Source organism: Micromesistius poutassou, assembly GCF_964030765.1.
Source record: "Micromesistius poutassou genome assembly, chromosome: 7".
Taxonomy (NCBI): Eukaryota; Metazoa; Chordata; class Actinopteri; order Gadiformes; family Gadidae; genus Micromesistius; species Micromesistius poutassou.
The window spans coordinates 13,333,759-13,354,699 of record NC_140277.1 but is presented as its reverse complement, the minus strand read 5'-3'; the positions used below and the strand labels follow the sequence as shown (position 1 = coordinate 13,354,699).

The 20,941-nt window shown below is 40.6% G+C and overlaps 2 protein-coding genes across 3 annotated transcripts in view; one reads left to right on the top strand and one right to left on the bottom strand.

Annotated features, from left to right (window-relative positions):
• Positions 1-204: 204 nt before the first annotated feature.
• rab23 (RAB23, member RAS oncogene family) lies at positions 205-9,373 on the bottom strand. Of its 2 annotated transcripts, none has more exons than XM_084470332.1 (8): positions 9,190-9,373; positions 8,986-9,068; positions 7,254-7,479; positions 5,873-5,958; positions 4,582-4,738; positions 3,163-3,245; positions 2,739-2,831; positions 205-2,658 (listed from the first exon to the last, which is right to left on the bottom strand). In XM_084470332.1, the coding sequence occupies exons 3-8, from the start codon at positions 7,406-7,408 to the stop codon at positions 2,525-2,527; spliced, it is 708 nt and encodes a 235-aa protein (XP_084326458.1). In that variant the 5' UTR covers positions 7,409-7,479; positions 8,986-9,068; positions 9,190-9,373; the 3' UTR covers positions 205-2,524. The 2 variants fall into 2 exon arrangements, with proteins under 2 accessions (XP_084326458.1, XP_084326459.1); XM_084470333.1 differs by having other exon boundaries at positions 9,307-9,371.
• Positions 9,374-10,643: 1,270 nt separating this feature from the next.
• Positions 10,644-20,941, top strand: part of prim2 (DNA primase subunit 2) — a 28,404-nt gene continuing 18,106 nt past the window's right edge. The window contains exons 1-8 of the mRNA XM_084470366.1: positions 10,644-10,739; positions 11,639-11,736; positions 12,718-12,867; positions 12,985-13,097; positions 13,214-13,305; positions 13,431-13,551; positions 15,164-15,259; positions 17,184-17,321. Coding sequence (XP_084326492.1) covers positions 12,723-12,867; positions 12,985-13,097; positions 13,214-13,305; positions 13,431-13,551; positions 15,164-15,259; positions 17,184-17,321 — 705 coding nt within the window. The 5' untranslated portion in view covers positions 10,644-10,739; positions 11,639-11,736; positions 12,718-12,722. The remainder of the gene's footprint in view (positions 10,740-11,638; positions 11,737-12,717; positions 12,868-12,984; positions 13,098-13,213; positions 13,306-13,430; positions 13,552-15,163; positions 15,260-17,183; positions 17,322-20,941) is intronic.

Sequence of the window (20,941 nt, the reverse complement as noted above, 5' to 3'; positions counted from 1 at the left end):
CATATAGAGACTATGTTGATGTAGTCAAATGCATCACTTACCCCTACACAAAAGAAACCAAGTTAAAACATCAAGCCTAACAAATATTAACTTGTGTTCACATTAAACCAATATCACTTGACCCTTGGAGTTATGTATTGATTATTTTACAAACTTGGCCGGACAGCTATAACTTTGAAAACAACACTGGATGCAGTAGCCAAATGTAAGACTTTATTTCGGTGAGATTAAGATCAAATACCAACACATTTTCAAATCGAACGCAATCAGGTGTATACATGTGTGCCACATACACCTTAAGATACATTTACATAACTAAATTAATAAAAATACACTAAGCTAATGTTTTGCCAAAAGAAAGGAGAATGAATTCGTACAGCTTGCGTATGAAGGCATCAGTGAAATAGAACAGTAGCAAGAAGACAAAACACCTGAGTGACAGCACACAAGTCATGGTTATGTGTTAAAAAGTTATAATCTGGACATCATCTCGTTAATAAAGTGCACTAAAATCCATTCAGTCCAAAACAAAAGAGCCAAAGTATAGCATTGATACAAAGAGGGGAAGAAACTGAAATTAAATCTAATTTATATAAAAAATTGATGTGCAGGCATGTATTTGAAAATAAAGACGCATTCAGTAATGTCAATGAGAACAAGGCATTCAGGCATTCAGGGTCAACATTCAATGGTATCAATGACAAAGAGTTGGTACTACACAGCCCCCCAGGACAGGATGGTCAGAATGCAGTGGAAGGATAAGATTATCAAATCATAACCACATACATTTGAAGACAACAGATATCCCATACTTTACACATTTAATAGTGTTCAGTGTGAAATGAAACAAACTTGTAGGAATCCCATTGTATTTGTATCCGAGTCAAGGGAGAGAAAAAAGTAAAACTATGAAAAATACACTTGAAAATATTCAGAAATATGTTCCGCACATTCTTGAAAATAATTCAGAAATGTCTAATGTGCATTTATTTACTTTATCTTTTTGCATTCGAACGTTTTTCACATGACAACATATCACACTAGTTCTACCCGAACGATTTTAGGTCGAGCTGGGAAATAACATCATTCACTGTACTATAAGGAACACATGAAATGTGCATGGAATTCAAAACCTAAACCAATCTAAACACGCTGCACCTAAAACACCAGGGTGTAGACAGCCTGTAGTCTAGTACGCAATGTAGTCTACCCCCTCTATAAGCAGTTTGATCTCAGATCTCACTGTGGCTCAAACAACCAGATAGGTGGCACTGGTCTGATAACCATCAGAAAATAATTTTACAAAACATACTAAAAGATGAAAAGTCCTGTTTCATTAGTTTTAGTGTTTGATAGGCCACAGGCATACAAGGCAAATAATACTGCCAACTATTGTGTGACTATATAATGTATTACTTGAAGCAGTACCAAAGTATTGATAGGAAAGCCTGCTAAGATGTAGCATTATGGAAAATGTAAACATTACTATTTTTGACTAGATAAAAAAAAAAAAACATAATTTAGAGTGAAGCTGTATAATTCACATGAACATCTAGCATTTGGTTGACCGTATCAACCGTATGTCACCTGTCACAGAGTGTAACACAGCTATATCTATTTTTGCTTTTGTGCCTATTGATATTTGGTTAACCATTAAAACACATTAAAATATCTGCTGCAGCTTTAGAACATTTCAACACCCTGACGGTGAAACGTGGTTTGGCACTATGATTATGGTGTTAAGCAACACCTGTGCATCACGAAACACTGGTTGTTATAAAAATACCTTTTACACAACTAAATCTCCCCCATTGTAATATTGTTAGTGTTATGATTGTGACATGAACAGTGTATATTGAACCATATTCTGTAGAGCGTTAGAAAAATATGGTACAAAATAATCTGTGATTTAATCTCTTACAATACAAACATATTGCACAGGTGTACATTTCCAAAAAAGAGGAATGGAAAAGAAATCAACTGACATTAACACGTTTTTTCGTGATACACATGTTTTCCAATGAACATGTCACCCTTCTCCAGTTCATATTCCAATTCAGTTTGTCAAATACTGTGGCTTTCATGATCCACCGAGTCAAAACTGATCCCATTCACAAATGGTCAGGTCATAGTTTAGACGTCCTAAATGAATCCCCAATGCTAGAAACTAATTTACAAAGAATGACAAAATTATGTTTTCTAATTCTGATAGCCACAGGATCAACTTTTTTTATAACTAAAAAAGCACAAATATATAGAGATATCGGTAACTATAATTTATATTTTACTTTGTTTTTAATTGCTGCATTTTTTAACGGTCAGAAGGGACGATGGACTCACAAAAATGTGATTGAACAGGGAATTGTGCTTAGAATATATATGGTAAATAGAGAAAAAACTCAAATAAAAACCATTTCCCTCCCTTTGCTTTGGTCTCTGATATGGCCTCCCATACAGCCAACAGCAGTGATCCATCTGGGCTATTATATTTTCGAAGGTAGGCACCAAGCTTTCCGGGATGGTTCTAGAGTAAACTGCAGCTTCCAAAGGGATTTTTAGTCTTCTTGGTTCTTTGTTTGTTGGGTCGTAAACTAATGACTTCGTGGCCATTACTGGAGCTCTGGTTGCTGACGTTCGTACCGGTGGTATTGAACACACCTGTGGACATAAGGGTGAGTGGTCAACCGTTTGAGTGTGGGGGGGGATGGGGCTAGGCCTCAGAAAGCATCGACACCTACCTATTTTATTGCTCGTGGTGTGAACCACCTCTGGCTCCTCGGCCGTCTGCTGTTTCAGCCGCTGGATGTACTTCTCAGCCAAGTATTTAAAAACTACAGCCACAAGGAAAAGAGATTGCAGGGAAAACACCCGGTCAGTGGGACTGTCCTGATCGTCGGACGCACCTTGTACATTGCACAATTCGTTTTTCTACTTCTCACCCCTTTTCGAACAGGTAAAGCAAGAGTTGAAACTTGGACAGTTTCTTTTCATTTGTGGTTTTCATTGTTAGTAAATATTACTTAATTCTAACCATCCACTTGTTTCATCATTTTATTTTATTGTTTATTATTGCTTTTTTTTTTTTCTTTACTTAATTGACTTTACTTAAATATTTTGAATTCAATTCAATTCAATTCAATTCACGATGGTTCGGTCACTCACCCTCGTTGACGTTGAGATCCTCTTTCACTGAAGCTCGGTAGAATCTCAGCTTCAACCTCTTGGCCAGACCCTCGGCCTCCTCGCTGCAGAGGAGCATGCAGAGTTAGGACCGAACAGTGCAACACAGTGCTGCATTAAAGGCGCCATGACATGCCACCAGGTGTGAGTGTGACTAGCTGTCACAAGCCGTTTTGGAAATCAGCCCCTTAAGACATCACAGGTGTGCGTGCCCACCTAGATGTGTGACGGATACAGTCCACTGGGTAGGCTGATAGATCTATACAGCACACATCTAGGTGGACACACCCACTTTCTGCCCCTTATGATGTCATAAGGGGCAGATTTCCAAAACGGCTTGTAATGGCTAATCACACCACACCTGGTGGCATGTCATGGCACCTTTAAAGTGAATGATTAAACACCAAGGCCTTATCGTGAGTTATACCTATAACCTACGAATACACTCGAATAATTAAAAAGACATAAGACAAAGAAAAAGAAGAGTCTGACATAAAACTAGGCGTTTAAACTTCAACCACGGTCAAGGAAAAACAACACATGGTTACGTCATTTCATGGCCTGTGGAATCCGACTGCAAATGCGATTGAGGGAGCATCAACACACAAACTCTGGCTGGCTTTGCTTGTGTTGGATCATATTGCTTCACAACACAGCTGCTCTTCACTTGACATGTCAATGTGACTGAGGTTTGGTTTGACCCTCTGATATCCACAGTCTACCTGTGGTCATCTTTGAACTAGACGCCTAACCTCTACCTGCTCTTTGAATGACCTGTATCTGATCTCATCGTAAAATCCCTTTGGAGAAAAGCGAAATAACTAAATGGTTGTAAAGCAGCAATCTAACCAGGTTTGTATTAGGTATTCACAGTGTAACTGTGGAAAGCTATTCTTATTAGTGTGGTTGCTACTGCAAGCATCTAAACATCTACTGTTCTTCGTAAGTTTTCTTTATTCCGTTTTTTTTTGTGCAGTTAACTGCTCCTGCATACTTTCAGCTACAGAAACCATTCTACTATCAGCTCTTTAACGACTTGATGGCCATCTCTCAGCGTTTTTCAACTTTCAACTTATGCTTTTTCTGCTTGTTTTTTTTACAATGTAAGTCAGCCTTCTCAGACAACTACTTTTGGTAAATTTTCAACGTTAACCTTCGTTCAAACCATTTAACAAATCAACACACTTGTATCTTCATTAATCTGGAAAAAAATTTTAACTTCCATACCGGCTTCATTTTCAGTTGGTCTCATTGATTTACACTGAGGTTAGAGTGCGATGGATGTGCAGACAGGGTTGCCAGATTGGGCGGTTTACCATCCGTGGCATTTTAGCAAGCACACTCTCGCAGTTCGTTAAGACGAAATGCATTCTAGTTTTCTTTTGTGTCCCAAGCACGTACTTTTTGATGACCGTGTCATCCAGAAGGTCAATCTTGTTCTGGACCAGAACAGTGGGAATGTCCCCCACCTCCACCTCCACCTTCTCCCTCCAGCTGCTGACAGCCTGGTAGGACTCCCTGTCTGTGGTGGAGAACACCAGCACGCACGCCTGAGCACCTGGGAACACACACACACACACACACACACACACACACACACACACACACACACACACACACACACGTTTAGTTAGGAGCATGTGCTGAAAGAAGTAATAGAAAGCTTGCGGGGGAGAGGACACATGGTGAAAGTGACATTGAATGATGAGATCAATCAAGCGGTAGCAATTCAATTTAATTGCACTGAAACCGTTAGGGGTAAAAGCAGCAGCATCTAATTAAACATCAACAACAAATGAAATTATACGCCGGTAATTGCAAGAGCACTGAATTTAATAGGATGCGTGCAAAATAATAAACGCCAATCAGAGTTAATATTTTGAATTGTGCACGATCATTTCAACGATAAAAACAATTACTGCGCAACTGGAGTGCATTTTTTCTTTTATTCATTCAACATTTCTGATGCCATCAGTGATTCACCCAATGGAAGGCGAGGGCTACAGAGCAGAGGGAGAGAGAGATCCCAATTGACGTTAAGCTCCGCCCTTAGAACGCAGATGAGCCAATTGATTTGATTTGATTTGATTTGAAAGTGACCATGTGCACTTAAAAACTTAAATGTAAATATTTAATGCATTGCACCAGAGTTAGCCTCAGGCTAATTTGCATCTGCAGTCCCTAGGTAATGACCAGCCTCAACTATACTTGGACATCAGCTCGGACAACTCCATTGAAAACTACCCGTAAAAAATAAATAAACATGGTCAAACAATGTGCTTGGGGTAACACGGACAGTCTGTACCCGGAGAGGCTGCAGAATGGGGTATATTTCAGTCCTTTTCCCAAGCCACAACGGGACAAGAAAAAGTGTGTAATGTGGATCAGACTGTGTGGCAGGCCAGAATACCAAGTGAATTTAAGCTTGTCAACTTCTGTATGTATTTTAAAGTTTTGAATATACCCCTCCATAGCGTAATGTAGTCCCTTTCGATTGCTTATTGAAGAAATTAAATAATTTTTCGCCAAAACTGCTGCAAAACCTGCTCTGATCAGTTAGTCAGCTGACATTTTTCCATATGTTTTTGTTATCTAGTCTGGTTTGTTTGTCAGAGTTCGTCATGGTAACGACGGGGGGGGGGGGGACATGACTTAGCGACAGGTGAATTAGACGTCGACACGGGGAGCTCACCGCGGTAGTAGGCCTTGGTGATGGCGTCAAACTCCTCCTGGCCGGCCGTGTCCCACAGCATTAGCCGCACCTCTTCGTCGTTGACGCTGAAACATTGAACGCGCAAGTTAATGGCCGACGCCCTCCCTGCACAGTGACAAGCGTGTAGCACACACAGCTGGTCCGCCTGCTGCGGGGGTCCGCCTGCTGCGGGGGTCAGCCTGCTGCGGGGGTCAGCCTGCTGCGGGGGTCAGCCTGCTGCGGGGGTCAGCCTGCTGCGGGGGTCCGCCTGCTGCGGGGGTCAGCCTGCTGCGGGGGTCAGCCTGCTGCGGGGGTCAGCCTGCTGCGGGGGTCCGCCTGCTGCGGGGGTCAGCCTGCTGCGGGGGTCAAACTGCTGCAGGGTGGTTGTGTGATCAGGAGGACTGCGCTTCCATTTTACCAGAGAAAGGGGAAGGGAGGGAGGTTGTTGCTCAGTCTGACAATATCTTGTCCTGTGAAATTGTGACATTATTTCTGGTCCGTTACAGCACAGAGCGCCTCATATTTCACTGGAAATGAAATGGTTAGAAAAAATAAAGCCGACAAGCAAATAAGACAAATAGAAACCCTAAACCTGAATGGCACTGATTAAGCACTTTTTGAGCAACAGTATACATATATACAGTTACAGTATATGTATATATATATACACTATTTAAGCAATCCATTTATTCGCTATCTGAAATAACCCCCCTGACATCTTGAATGTATTGTTTCAAGTCTGTTACTGTTTTCGTGTCAGTCTTTGTTGTGTGTTTAGTTAGCATGGAGCCGACTGTTAACATTTCACTGCATTGTATGTATGTGACAAATAAAATCTGAATCTGAATCACATAGTATGAGTGACCAAAAGTGTGTTGCCCACTATAAAGATGTAGTGGTGCAAAACTATAACAAGTACATAACACTGTTCTATTCCATTGTCAAACAGTATAAAATCAAAGAGCCAAATGTTCAAAAGAAAAAAAACCATTAAAAAAAAAAAATCAGGCTTCATAATACAGTCCCCATTTAGTTTGAAGTATACCATAACAATGCACCCCACTAAGTATACCAACAATCCTCCATTCAGTTCTTACCTGAGTGCAATCACATGCTCTAAAAGCTCTCTGAATGCGCAAACTGGTAGGGCATCTCAATGAATGTAGCCAACGTGAAACCTCCTGCACCAGTGATACCAGAGCAACTGCCTGGGACATGGCTGCTGCCACTTATGCTCATAATTCCCCTTTGATCATTCCAATTAAAGGGAGAAAATTAGACCCCAAAAATCACTTGAGGAACCTTTGAAAAAATACCATAAATACAATACCAAACGGCATTGCAGTCCTGCCCATCCAGAGCCAACATGGGAGCAGCTTACATGATCTGTCTTTCCAGGAAGTCCACGCCAATGGTCTTCTTGTAGTCCTTGGTGAAGACCCCCTTGCAGTAGCGCTGGATCATGCTGGACTTGCCCACCGCTCCGTTCCCCACCACCACCACCTTGATGGCCACCTCCATGTCCTCCTCCAACATGATGCTCTGCCTCTAACCACGTCCCTCTAGTCAAGTCTAGTTTTGCTTTTCTTCTACAGGAACTAACACACCTGAGAAGAACAGACGACCATCATCCACTGCACACGACAAAAAAAACGTGTCATAAAAATTGTGTTTCGGTTAGTTTCCGAAATCCCCCTCCTTTAGGGCTCAAGGTTAATCATTCTCAACAAATCATACATGACATTCTGAGATTATATTGATTTTCCGATGCTTAGAGAACAGCGCATAACCAAGGCTCCAGGTAATTGGTGTATCAAGAGGAGATTTGCTTTGAGCAATGATGGGACTTGTTTATTTTTCCATCCCACTTTAATTGCCCTACATAGCAACTGGTACATTTCCAGACCCCGTCTAAGTGGCAAGGAAGATAGATACCGTGGTATTACAACCAAGTTGGACTCAATGTAGGATGGTTTTACTATGGATTTGGTGAATGTTGAATAAATATAGTTTTCCGTTACTTGTTTTTCTGAAAAAATGTTGTTGTTTTTTAATGCAAAACCAAATAAGTTGTATTGATGCAAAGTTTATATTACAAACCCAGAAAGGAATTGAGTGGAGGTCTTGCATTATTGTGCACATGATCTGAGTTGGATTGAACACAGTATCAGAAGTGGAAAGTCAACTATCTTTGTTTATGCCAAGACTATCCATACTTAAGTATGTGCTTGACAAATTTCATTAGCGCAAGTTTATGATAGATTACTGTTTCCTTGTATCTTTTCTGGTCACAAGATGTCTTGACACCACACTAAACATGACTCCTCAGATTGGGAGAGACACAGTCCTCAACCAGGCTTTTATGTATTATTATGTCATGTTGCCATAACAATAATAACAATACTACTAACAATCCCACTAGGTGGCATAGTGCCAGTCAATTGTTTGTGTCCACCAGAGTGCCAACCTGTGAGGCACTCTTAAGACAACTGATGTTTAGTTTTATGTGTCGCCTTGACAAGTCAGAGAACCATATTGAAGCCATAGTCAGCCCTCTGAAAAGCTGCTATAGCTGCTTTCACATATGGACGTACAAACGTCTAGATTCACTTCTAGGTTAAGACGCCATTGGTGCAATAGCCTGTATATCCTATAGGCTAATATGCAATTTTTATGTATTTTTGTATCTCCTTTTTTATACTACACATATCCCCTTGTGCAGGGCATCCACAGCATTTCTACCTCACTCCCGAAAGTGAAATGCACTGAAAGGTGATGGGGATGGACGGTATAGATACGACTGTTGCCAAACGTGTCATATTTTCTTTTATTCTTTATTTCAAGGATAGCCCCTTGAGATGTACCATCTCATTTTCGAGGGGGTCCTTAAAAATAATGGCAAACAATACAAACATAATAAAAAGTAAATACTAAACATAATACCAAACATAATAAGCACAAGGACACAGATAATCACACACCCATGCACACTCCAAAAAACTCATGCACACATCTAAAAAGGATAACTAGTTCACCACCACTGGCATGATGGCATAAGCAGCACCACCACCAAAACCAGCAAGGGCGGGGAGCCGATCTGGTCCATTTCTTACCTGCGAACTGGTTACTCATCCGGAATGGATCCACAACATCCGACTGATCGCAGTTACATAAGAGTCTTCATCGTCTCTGTTTTCTGTGACACGAAGGGGGGAAATGACTCACGTTCAATATTACAATACAAATGTGAGGAGCAAATTCTCTTGGCTACGACTAGCCCCTCTTCTTCTTCATCAAGCAAAAGGGAGAAAGAAAACCTTCGCGTTGTTCTCATGAGACAGGTTCCTTCCAGTTGTGTGATCACATCTATTGTCCTATAATAACCGCGTTCACATTTCATTAGTGTCTTCAGCCATGGGCTGGAGGAAACATACGCGTTGTCAATCCACCGGGGGCCCCGACGGTCGTCCGTGGGTCCAGAGAGAGCAGCTAGCGGTAGCAATTGAAGGCTCCGTTGCCAAGTGGGAACGCCTGCGTAGTGGAGGACGAGCAACAAGATGCCAAACCGTAGACGTGCGTTCATAGACACCGCATTGATCGCTGCGCCCCGTTGCTGCGGCACGTCAACGTCGCCGCCATATTGGAGAGGCCAATACTGGCCTGTAAAAGTAAGTAAGTGTTAAATGGTTTACGGGAGAACAGCAGTTTTTCTGGATGAGAAGCCCTATAACGTTTACATTTGTCCACCGATTTAACTATGTCGTTTCAATATTCATATTAAGTCATATTTTATATATTTATAGAAACATGTTTTTTTGTATTATTATTTGTGTTGTACTCCACGTAGATCATAAACCCTTGAATTAACTACTCATCGGTTTAGATATGAAAACGTTATAGTGCCTATTATCCAGAAAAACTGCAGCTCCCCCGATTACTATTCATAAACAAGCCAGTCTCGGCCTCTCCAATATGGCGGCGATATTAACGTACGATCCAAAGGCCAATGCAGCATCTTTGCACGTATTTCTATGTGCAAAATGCCCGCGTTGTGTCGATGGGCTGCCGTACCGCAAATAAATCGCAAAGTTAAACGTAAAACATTGAATAACATTTAATTTACATTAATAATAAAGATAAAAAGTAACACATGACAGTGTAAAAAATAGGTATGTAAGAAAAATAAAGAAAGGAAAAGCAATTACATAAATAATTTACCCAAACAATTGTTGACATTCACATGTGTTTGTTGATTATTCATGTTAATAAATTGTTATATATTGTTGTAATAATATGTATCCAGATAATTCAGCTCTACGCCGCAGATAAATTATTCGAATTAATTAATCTGTATTATTTCTCTGTACTCAGGATGCATGTTCAAGACTACTAAATTAACTTTAGTTTTTGTTTCACATATAGTTCAACATGTTATTTCTGAAATAAAAAGAAACATACAGAACATGAAATGCAACGGCGACACGTCTGCACCACGGCTTAGTTTAGGGCAAAATATACACCATTAAATACAAGTATATGTACGTTCAAAACTTTAGTTTCAAGTATGATTCCAACACATAGGCTCCATATTTTTCAAGCGTGTTGATTCAGGCAGAAGATGAGGTATGTCCAAAGCTTTGGTATGTCCAAAGTAAGTCCAAAGCTTTTGGACATTAGTGGTGGATTTCATGATTAGCTTGAATAAATCAGTTTGCGTCAGTCAGAAGAGTCGTTCGTTCGTTCGTTCGTTTGTTCGCATTTCCGGTAGTGGTGAATCATGATTCTCAGTATTTATGTACGATAATGCACATAAATAGAAAGCACTCGGACAACAAGCGGGACATCACAGCTCAATGTCATCTGAGCAGTGAGTGCATTGATCCCGACCATGGGGTTTTTGTTGTATTAAAATCATTTACTGGACCCAGCACACCTATCCACGCCATAAAAAGACATTCGGGAAGGATCAGCAAATTAGGTGTGAAATGGACCAGTGCAAGATAAATTGTAGAAGTCGTTGCAAAGACTGTTGTGTGTTGACTTGAAGTACTTGAAGACAAATTTATTCCTATTCCATGGGCATCCATAAGGCAGTAATGATGGTCTCATGCTGTAGTAAAAGAAAAATAATAAATATGGATATAAATAATTTAATAACTAATAATTGTAGCCGTTTAAAACTGACACAAGTAAACATTGCAATTACAAGTAATAAAACCCAAGAGACACAAAAATAGAACCTTACAGTGAGTATCTCTATGGGTAGAAAATACTGACCAGAGAACTTCTAGACACCAAGGGTTTCTTCAATGTGATAATCCATAGAAAATAAAGGGGGGCCCTCTAACAAGGACTTTTTATTTACCGACAGGCTATGCAGGAAAGGGGAAAAGAGGGGAGCTGCGGGGCATCTACTCCGAGAACTCACATGCTGGCTTTTGCTCTCACTTCTGCCAGCTCTGTGCAGGGATTACACAATAAATGGGCCATGAGTTGGAGGGTGAACATTTATTTATTTTTATTCATGATTTTATTTGGTTGAAAAGTTTCCAGGATGCTGTGAATGTTGGTCCAAATAGGAGCTACAAAGGGGCAACTCCAAAATATATATGAAAATGCTTTGTGTCCATGTTTATGCCACATCGGGATTTGGATACACAACTAATACTTGTTAGTAGGATCAATTATATGGGTTCAAGCAGCAACATGAGCTGAAACCGGACATGACGTAAAGCTGTGCTTCTGCCTGATTGGTTCCCTCCGCAGGCTGCCGGTGTCGTCACCATTTACCCGCGCTCGCCGAACAACATACGCAGTGCCGTTCGGCGGGGTTTGACAGTGAAGACCGACTCGCCTTTAAGTTGGTAATGACAGCTTTATTACATTTTACTTTAGTTATACTCTGGTGGTAGCATGTCGACGTATTGTACATAGTGCAATTCCGGAAGGTGAAATGGCTGTCGCCTTAATGGCGTAAGCTTCAGCAGAAGTTGACAGTAGCTAGCTTTGTTAGCAGGGTGAGAGTGCTCAGGCGTGTGTTTTGTTGTGCTAGTACCCACATAGGATAGCAGCCCATCAAAGGCGTAAACACACTTTATCTTCCTCTAAGAAATGGCTAGAATAAAATTTAAGTTAAACCCATAGTGCAGACTAGAGAATGTTGATGGCATGTGCTACGTCATCTGAACCAAAGGCAATATTCTCTCTGAGTATACTCATAACTACTTAACCCAGTAACTGTATGTTCTCGTACCAGGGAAGTGCAATGGGTGCAGGGGTCATTTTTGGAAGTAGGACAGATCAGCTCCCAACCAATGGGAATTCAGTTAGCCGCAAGCGACTAAAAGAGGACGACCTCAGTCATACACTGCCCTAATCATGAAAATATCATTCTTATCTGATTGAATTGAATGCTGATACCTTCAACAATATATTTCACCTCTACGTACAGCTTCGACTCATCCTCTTTGTAGCAGCATACCTTTGGTTTCACATATTTGTCTTGTATAAGCAAACTTTGTCAAGTAGTCTGAAGCGTTAAATTACTTGTGAACACACAGAAAGTTGCTACTACAAGACAAACGTTGATTTATGTAAAATCAAAGGCACGCTGATACAAAGAATTTAACCCAAGCTGTACGTAGTGGTGCAATATTGGTGAGTTTATCACCATTTAATACAATCAGATAATTGTATTTTCATGAATGGGGTACTCCATGGAGGGAATTGTGATGCCATCTACGCCTGTTAGTCGATTTCGGCTAGGGTTATGATATCGTTGAGATGAAGACCGTTCACCATGTCAACGCTCTCTTGGTAAGTTGTTTGTGGTGACTCTCCACTAGGAACCATGCAGTTTACTGGAAGACAAAGGAGGGTGATTGCCAACCCAAAAACGGAGCTCTATGGACACTGTCTGCAGTTCTATGGACAGCCCCCTCTTGAAAACATATCGCTCACAGAGTTTGAGACGTTTGCTGTGGAAAGATTGAAACGTAAGACTTACTTGTTACTCTTGATTGTTGTATCAAAGGATCCTCCTTAAATATGAACTGAAAAAATCCATCAAAATTGTACTGATTATTTCAATTATATTTGTGTTTTCATTACAGTGCTGAAAACGGTTGAAAACTTGGGAGTGAGTCATGTGAAGGGATCAGACCTTTACACCAGTAAGCTCGATAAGGAGTTTTCAACCCTACAATTTCCATACAAAACCGAAGTTGTAAGTATTGTGAGGCAGCTTGTGCAAAACCATTTGGACATTCTTTTCTCTGGTTTAGGTGTTGCGCTGATCTAAGATGATGTGGCTCATTATTTATCTTGATTGTGATTTTGCAGAAGGAGGACAACAAGGTCGGGCCTACTGAGTATGAGAAACGAAGAAAAGACCACATTTCACACTTCATCCTCAGACTTGCATACTGCCAGACGTAAGTCTCTCCAATGCTACCTTATTTGAATCCCACTTATTTAGATGCGATTTAGAACAGGTTTTCTTTGATGTTGTATTTTGATTTTTGATGTTGTCTGTTTTGTTGTCAATGTTGCCCTAAAGGGAGGATCTCAGGAGGTGGTTCATACAGCAGGAAGTGGACCTTTTCCGATACCGTTTCAACTGCCTGAATTCAGCCTACAAAAGTTCTTTTTTGCAACACAATAACCTGCATTATGAGACGGTAAGGCCTGTACAACGCCTTATTTAGAATGTATTTTAAATGCCATATTTTGATGTGAGGCTCCATAAGATTCAAGATTCAATACTTTATTGCCATACAACTCAAGTACAAGTTGCTAGGGATTTTTTTCAGTGTGCTCATGACAGTTCATAACAAGACCCACAAGACATAGAACATAATTATGATTCATCCATGCAGTATCCTACCAGGGATCCCACTTAATACAACAGATAAAGCAGATAAAAAAGGAAATCCCGACATATAGCTTATTTAAACCTGGTTGTCAGACCAGGCTAAGTGTCAGATGTCTGGTTAAAGTGACAGGTCCCGACAAACAGAGCAGCACTATGTCGCCATATGACGGCACCATCTCTCCCTTGCTAAATGACTTGCTGTGCTCAATTGTTCAAAAGTGTAGTTGGTGTGGCTGGGAATTCAGCACTGGTAATCTTCATAGAGACATCATCTCTCGGGGTATGGTGTTGGACTAAATCCAATGTTACTAGTAGATGACAACCTAAACTTTGATAATGGATTTGTTAAACATGAGCTTCAGCAATTCCAGCAAATATGCAGAATAATGCACACCACTTTCTGACTATTGGTCAAACGCATTAATAGTCCAGGTAGCATAATGAATGCAGAATGAAACTAAATGGGTTCCTTCAAGCCAATTGGAAAGTCATGTGGAATGGATCATATGGCAAAAAACAATCTTGCCTATATTCAAATATTCCACCAGATGGCGCTGTTGATCACGGTACTATGCTATGTGCCTATGTGCCTATGCCCGTATGCATCCTCCTTAAAATTGTATCTTTATCCCTTAACAAAATATGAAAATATCAGAGGTTACAATGTTTTAATTTGATATCTTTTGCATATGTTTTACTATTTTTGTCCGGAGACAAGAGCATAGAGACATTAAGGAGCAGGGAGGGTTCAGGTGTCTTGCTCAACAGTGATGCGGTGACATTTGGGATTGAACCAGAACCTTTCAGAGAGAAGCCACTGGCCACACCGGCCCTCCTACTGATCTAAGACCTCAATACATCGCATTTAACATAATGGGTGCATGTTGGCATCGGCTCTATTAGCAGAATAAAAAACATCAGTCATTATTCAAGCTAATTCAACTAAACCCTTTGTTTTGCTCTGACCTTTTCTTGTGCCTCAGAATTAGTGATAATGGACTGAAAGGCTTGGGTTTATTACTGCCTTTTGAGCAGCAGCAATTATAAAAGGCCTGTAGTTTACCACAGCCTGAGAAATTTAAATGATGCTCCAGTGGTTGTATAGTGGGCATATAGAGTTTCTTATTGTTTTTGTGGAAGATACTGCCATTCAGTGTAGTTTAATAGCATAGTTTGGTCATTTATTTGATGTAATGCATTTATCTCCTAATTAATCATATCCATTCTCTCTATAATTTCCAATATGAATAATCCAAACTAGTACCATCTTGTACTGCCCTCATGGGCCAACATTGTCAAAGAAATCTGTTCAGTTTAAAAAATGGAATGAATTTGTCTGTATTTTTTTCAATTTTTCCAACATTCAATGCGTCTACTTCTTGTTCGCTTGTGTTTATTTTGTCAATAAAATGTTTCAGGTTGGCCTGGAAGAGAAAATGGCCTTGTCTGACAAACTGATCAACTCCAGCTACGCCGGCAGTGGCTGTAAAGTGGAGGACCAGGACTACTACAAAGTGAGTCATCCTGTTTCCTTAAACACTCTCTGCCTCATGAGTTACAAAAATGCAGCATTAAACACGACACAAAAAATGCCATTCATAGCGTATCAGGCTTCTGTAATGTGACACGTAGCCGGTAGGAGCAATGTGATTTCGGATCCGTACTGGATTTTATTGGTTTGTGTGGAGGTGACAGCCCGAGCTGTACGCTGTGTGTTCGACCGTTGCCGACGTTGTGTTTATTTACGTATGTGGCTGAGTGGAAACATGGCTGTTATGGATTTGAGATGTTCACACTAAAGAATCCGCTGTAGAGGAGCTATGGGAATGGATCATAAATAATAAACAAGCCGGTTGGTTGTTTTTGTTCTATAGGTGAATCATTTAACTGGGGAAATAAGCTAACATGGTAGACATGTCAATTTGGATCTAATTATATATTATGTCTGTTAGGAGTATTGCTTTTAAACTCATCCATGATTTTGTTTGACTATACACAAGGGCTTAGTTTTATTCACGATAATCCACTGCATGTGATCACTGAGTTGTAAAAATAATCTTCCTCAGAACTCTTGTGTCACAGCCTGGCCATACCATGAAATGCAAAGTTGGCGCTGTTGCCGTATTAATTGCTGGAGTTTTTGCATTTATGAAAATTACCCAATGTCCTTCCTGCCTAGAATTAAAAATTGAATCATACTGGGACTGGTTCATATTTCATTCTGACCCATTTATTACAGTTAAACTCTTAAAGATAACCTTTTTTGCCACATTTTCCTCTTGCTTTGGTGTGAACATGGATTCATGTGAAGTCTCTGCATGAAGTGCTGAGACATTAAAGCAATCGTGGTCTACTAAGTGTCCCTCATTTAGAGAGGTTTTGAATTCCAAGTAACCCTTAAGTGCTGGGGAAATTTCAATATCTTCATGGACAACCTTGAAGAATCAGCTCAAGAGCTTGAATAATACATATAGACATTTAATTAAGGTTTTCCAGTATACTTTTCCTCTCTGCTGGATTGATGCACGGTTGTAAGCCTTCCACTTAGGGCTGCGTTTTGCTGAGGACCTGTGTGGGAGTTTTACTTGTGTTTTTCGATTATATTTATTATCTTGGCTTGTATGCCATATGAATGTGATAATGATCGGAAAATACAGTCTTCTGAAGAGACTCTTTACTCTTAGAAAGGTCATCTGATGTTCTAGACATTCTGTTCTAACCCAGTATACACTATTATTCAGGCCTGGGAACCAAGGTGACACAAGGTAAGACAACGAAGGTAGAGAATGTTCAGACGAGGACGTTGATAAGTTAGAGATGATGATACATGGCACACATCCCAGAATAATGAACATGACAGTTGGTTGGTGGTGAAGCCATTTTAGGGCATTGTTGGATAACAACCCTGGCATGGAGCTTATGGGAGGAATCAGAGAAGCGACAATATGAAAACTGTTTGCCGAAACTCAAAGCACGTGTTCTGCAGACCATCTCGGCTTTTGTATTACTTTGGCAAAGCTCCTAATAAAAGTTTATTCTGTGGTTTCTTTTTTTGTTGGAATTCAAGTGTTGTGCTTTCCACAAAACCAGCTCCCCTGACCTCACCAAAAAGAAATTCTTTCTAGTACCAAAAATATTTTCTTTCTATTCTTACATTACATCTATACATATTCAACGGACACTTATGTCTAAGGCAACCTTCAATTAGTGCTTTTAACAATGACCAAGGTATTTGCAACAAAAAAATGCATACACGCTCAAATATGCCAAGCATTATTGTAAAATGTTCCACATATTTTTTTAAACTTACTTGGCATCCACGTATCCATACAAATACGGACACACAATAAACATGGCGACACTTGGCTCCATCCATTTGTTCCCCCCCCTCCACCCTACCTCAAACGCTGGCTGGTTCTCATCGGTCGGGTCTCGTAGGTTCCTTTCCAAGACGCCCTGGATCTGGTGAGGAACCGGAAGGTGTACCTGAAGGCGGGCTACGTCTACATCCCCCACCAGGACATCGTCATCACCGTGCTCAACGACTTCCGCACGCAGCTGTCCAAAGCGCTGGCGGTGAGTGGCCCTGCGCCGTAGCAGAAACCCCTTCTGTGGCAGAAACCCCTTCAAACCCCTCGTTATTAGATCGTCCAGAACACTGTGGGAAGATGTGATGTAATGTAATGTAAAGCAACTCTGTCAAGCTATTTGTGTCATGGTGTCCAAACACACAAGCTAGATGGTAATGAATTTTTCACACTTTTATTGGTTGGATTGCATATACCGCTCATGGTGCAAATTGGACGCAGGTCGGGAGCACTTAAAGTGAATGTAGGAAAATTGCAGCAAGGCCGCCTGCGGAAGGCGAATATGCTGATGCATGCGGGCGGGTTATAGTGTGGTGTTTTCGCCCATCATTTGAAGGCCTTTAAAGTTTGTCACATCCATTTCAGCACTTGGATATGTTTTACATTCCCCCATCCACCTTCTCCCAGTGATCAATACATTAGTGAGCTTGATCACAGCCACGGTTTTAGCCATTTTTCCCATTTAAAAGTGAATAACAATCCTTTTGACGGTTACTAAAAGTCTCCCAAAGGTCACCGAAGAGCCACACATGAATAATAGCGATAAAAGTTTTTGGTTTCAGCTTTGTTGCGGTAAAACGTGTCCACAGAGGCAGACAAAAGTAAAAGCAACGCTTTTCCTCTGCCGAATGGGTGCTCTCAGCGTCTGCTCATTGAAATGCAGGACAACAACCTTGCTCCCAAACATGTTATGGCATCCAAAAGAAGGCCTGAAGGATGGTGCTTGTTAAGATTGGTTCTCTCTTGCAGTTTTTGTTTGGTTTGCACGGATGTGTCATCATATTGAGTTAGGAGTACTCCGACAGGCATAGCTGCTATTGGGTTCCACAATGCCTTTAGCATAGATAGCCCATTCGTTGGTTGACTTCCATCTGATGGATTTTGAGCTTTATTTTGTTTCTTGAAACATGCAAGCAAAGGAAATGAGGCGGGAGACTCTAAACTTTTTAATTGTTTGCTCCAATTGTTTTCTGCTACTAGACTGTTTTATCTTCTTATGCCGAACAATCATATTATTTTTCACCTTAATAACTGTCATGAATAAAATTGACTTAATTCCTTAATTGCTTAAAACTACTTCAGTGATCACAAAATAATACATATCATGTAGAGCAGTGGTGTCTAGTTTATTCTAGTGTGTATATTCTAATAACCCCCCCTGCAAATCATATAAAGGGATGCAAAAACAGACATAAATGTAATTATTCCAACAATATTGTTCTAAATTAAAAATATATCACAAATCATTGTACAGGGAACGTTTGACATGTGTGTACCATGAGACCTAGGCTATATTTTGCAGGACTAGGGACTGCGACTGCAGGTCAATTGTCAGAAATAATTGACTGAGAATATTGCATGTGACCCACGGTCATTAGTCGGGACACCTGTTCCCTACATGTAGCATAGGTCTGTAGTCCTATGCTGTACTAGCCTGGCTATTGCCAGATCAAGCTCAATCGTAGATTGCAAGTTGGTCTGGGGTCTGTTGGTCTGGTCTGCTGTCATTTTCTTCAGCACAAGAGGCATAATCAATGGGCCAAGTTCAAATGACTCTGTACGCAATTGTCTGCTTGCCGTCGCTTCCCTGACGTCATTGTGTTAAACCAGCCAACAGGGGCAAAAGATAGATAGCTTGGTGATTGACTCCCGCAAAAGCGTATCGGAAGCAGAAAGAAATGTATTACTCCTCTCCAGACCCTTCTGCAGGGCGAATTCAAATCGCCGGCAGAATGGGCTGGGGGTACCCAGTCTCATGCCGTACACCAGGGTTGCTCAAGCTTTTCTCGTATTACAGATCTAGTATTACGGGCGCCAGTCTGCCGAGATCTACCTGTCATTTTACTGATGGCCTGCAAGTGTTGCCAGATTGACAATATAACTGCTAACCTTTTCCTCTGCTCCGCTCGCATTCACCGTCACTCTGCCACTCGCTGGTTCTCACTCGCTCTACCACCCACTCGCTCGCACACACATTACGCACTGCCCTGTTCACCTCTGCATGTTCTGCAACGTTTGTTCTGTGTGCCGCACATTTACAGACCCGCTATTTGTTTAAAGAAATTGCTGAAGGGAACGTTCTGTCACAAAACTATATTCTTATGTATCATTGCACATTTTTGACTGGGCATACGAAAATCAGGGATCTTTCATAGTGGGTATATGGTGTTTACCTCGGCGACTACCACTCTCTGTCATTAACCATGTAATCAAGGATTTAATCAGGAATTAATCGTCTTCAGCACACAAACCGCTGTCACTTCTTTCTTTGTGCGCTTACGGATAAAAAAAAAGGTTAAATCGCCACAGGATGAAAAAATAGGTTAAATTTGGGAGGGAGTTTTATCTGGATTTGCCAACGTCTGCAAGCTTCCTTACCCGATCAGGCTCATGGGTTTCTAGGCTTTTTTATTTATTTTTTTACGATGAACTAATCAGGGGTAGTTGACCCGCCTCACAGATCCAACAAATCCTTTTCGCTCCCACAATTAAAGAATTGTATATTTTTATGCCCTCAACGGATGACGACAAATAGTATTAGAGAGACTAAACAACTGGTTGAGGAAGATTACAATGTAACATTATTTGAAGGAGCTGTGGCTAGGTGGATGTCAATCAAGAGTGCCACGGACACACCCCTCCCACTCCAACATTGAACACATGACTCGTATGAAAAGAAACCCAACAAAACCTTTTATGCAAAGCCAATTTAAAAAGCACCTTTTGAGTATGACCCTGTCAGAAACCTTGTATAAATTTGACAACTCCATGATTGAGCACACACGTTTACAACGAGTGCTTTGCTGTCTAAGCATTATGACAGCAAAGCACTCGTTGTAAACGTGTGTGCTCAATCATGGAACATGGTTCATTTTTATTTATTTTATTTACTTGGACATTGAAAGTACAACATGCATTCACTAAATGTATGTCCATGTTATATGCATTTGGCATGACATTTTGGCATTCCATTGTTTTCTTTTTCCATGTCGACCTCTAACTTTGATATGATTTAAATGAGGTCTGCATTGTTTTATGTAAATTATTGCATTGGCCATAGTGATAATATCTGGAAGCGAGCCACCAATGTTTTGTTAGGAAATTGGAAAAAAAATAGGCTGTTATGCTAATAAGAGAGCTGGTGTTTCCAACCAATCAGCATTTAAAAAACACTTTGTTCCATGCCTTCAAAGGTTTCTCTGAGGGTTTCTTTTTGGCCAGGAAGCAAATGATTTTGACTGGCCACCAAGGACATCCCCTATCGGTGCCAGCGATTACACAGCTTGAAACTCCCTTGTAGTGTATGGAAGTCATTTTTAAGAGGTGCACAACATATGAAACTGGATATTCTCTGCCCTTATCTGGATATGCAGTGTGCATTCAGAAAGTATTACGACCCATTCACTTTTTTTCCACGTTGCCTTAAGTTGCGGTCCTGTTCTAAGAAGGATGACATTTAGGTGTCTACCTATGCATTTTGACATGCATAGGTAGATGAGGTATAATAACCATATTTTAGGAATGTTTTGCAATAATAAAAAAAAAATAGAGATATCACATTCACAATTTAGTCGATGCTATACTCCAAAACGTTGTCCAATACCGTGA

Bases quoted from the DNA above. Each gene is read 5' to 3' on its own strand.
- rab23 (XM_084470332.1), bottom strand. From the start codon at position 7,408: ATGTTGGAGGAGGACATGGAGGTGGCCATCAAGGTGGTGGTGGTGGGG. The intron at 3,246-4,581 runs GTACGTGCTTGG...GCTCCTCTGCAG, and splicing joins GATGACACGGTCATCAAAAA to CGAGGAGGCCGAGGGTCTGG. The intron at 2,832-3,162 runs GTGAGTGACCGA...TTGTGGCTGTAG, and splicing joins GGATCTCAACGTCAACGAGG to TTTTTAAATACTTGGCTGAG.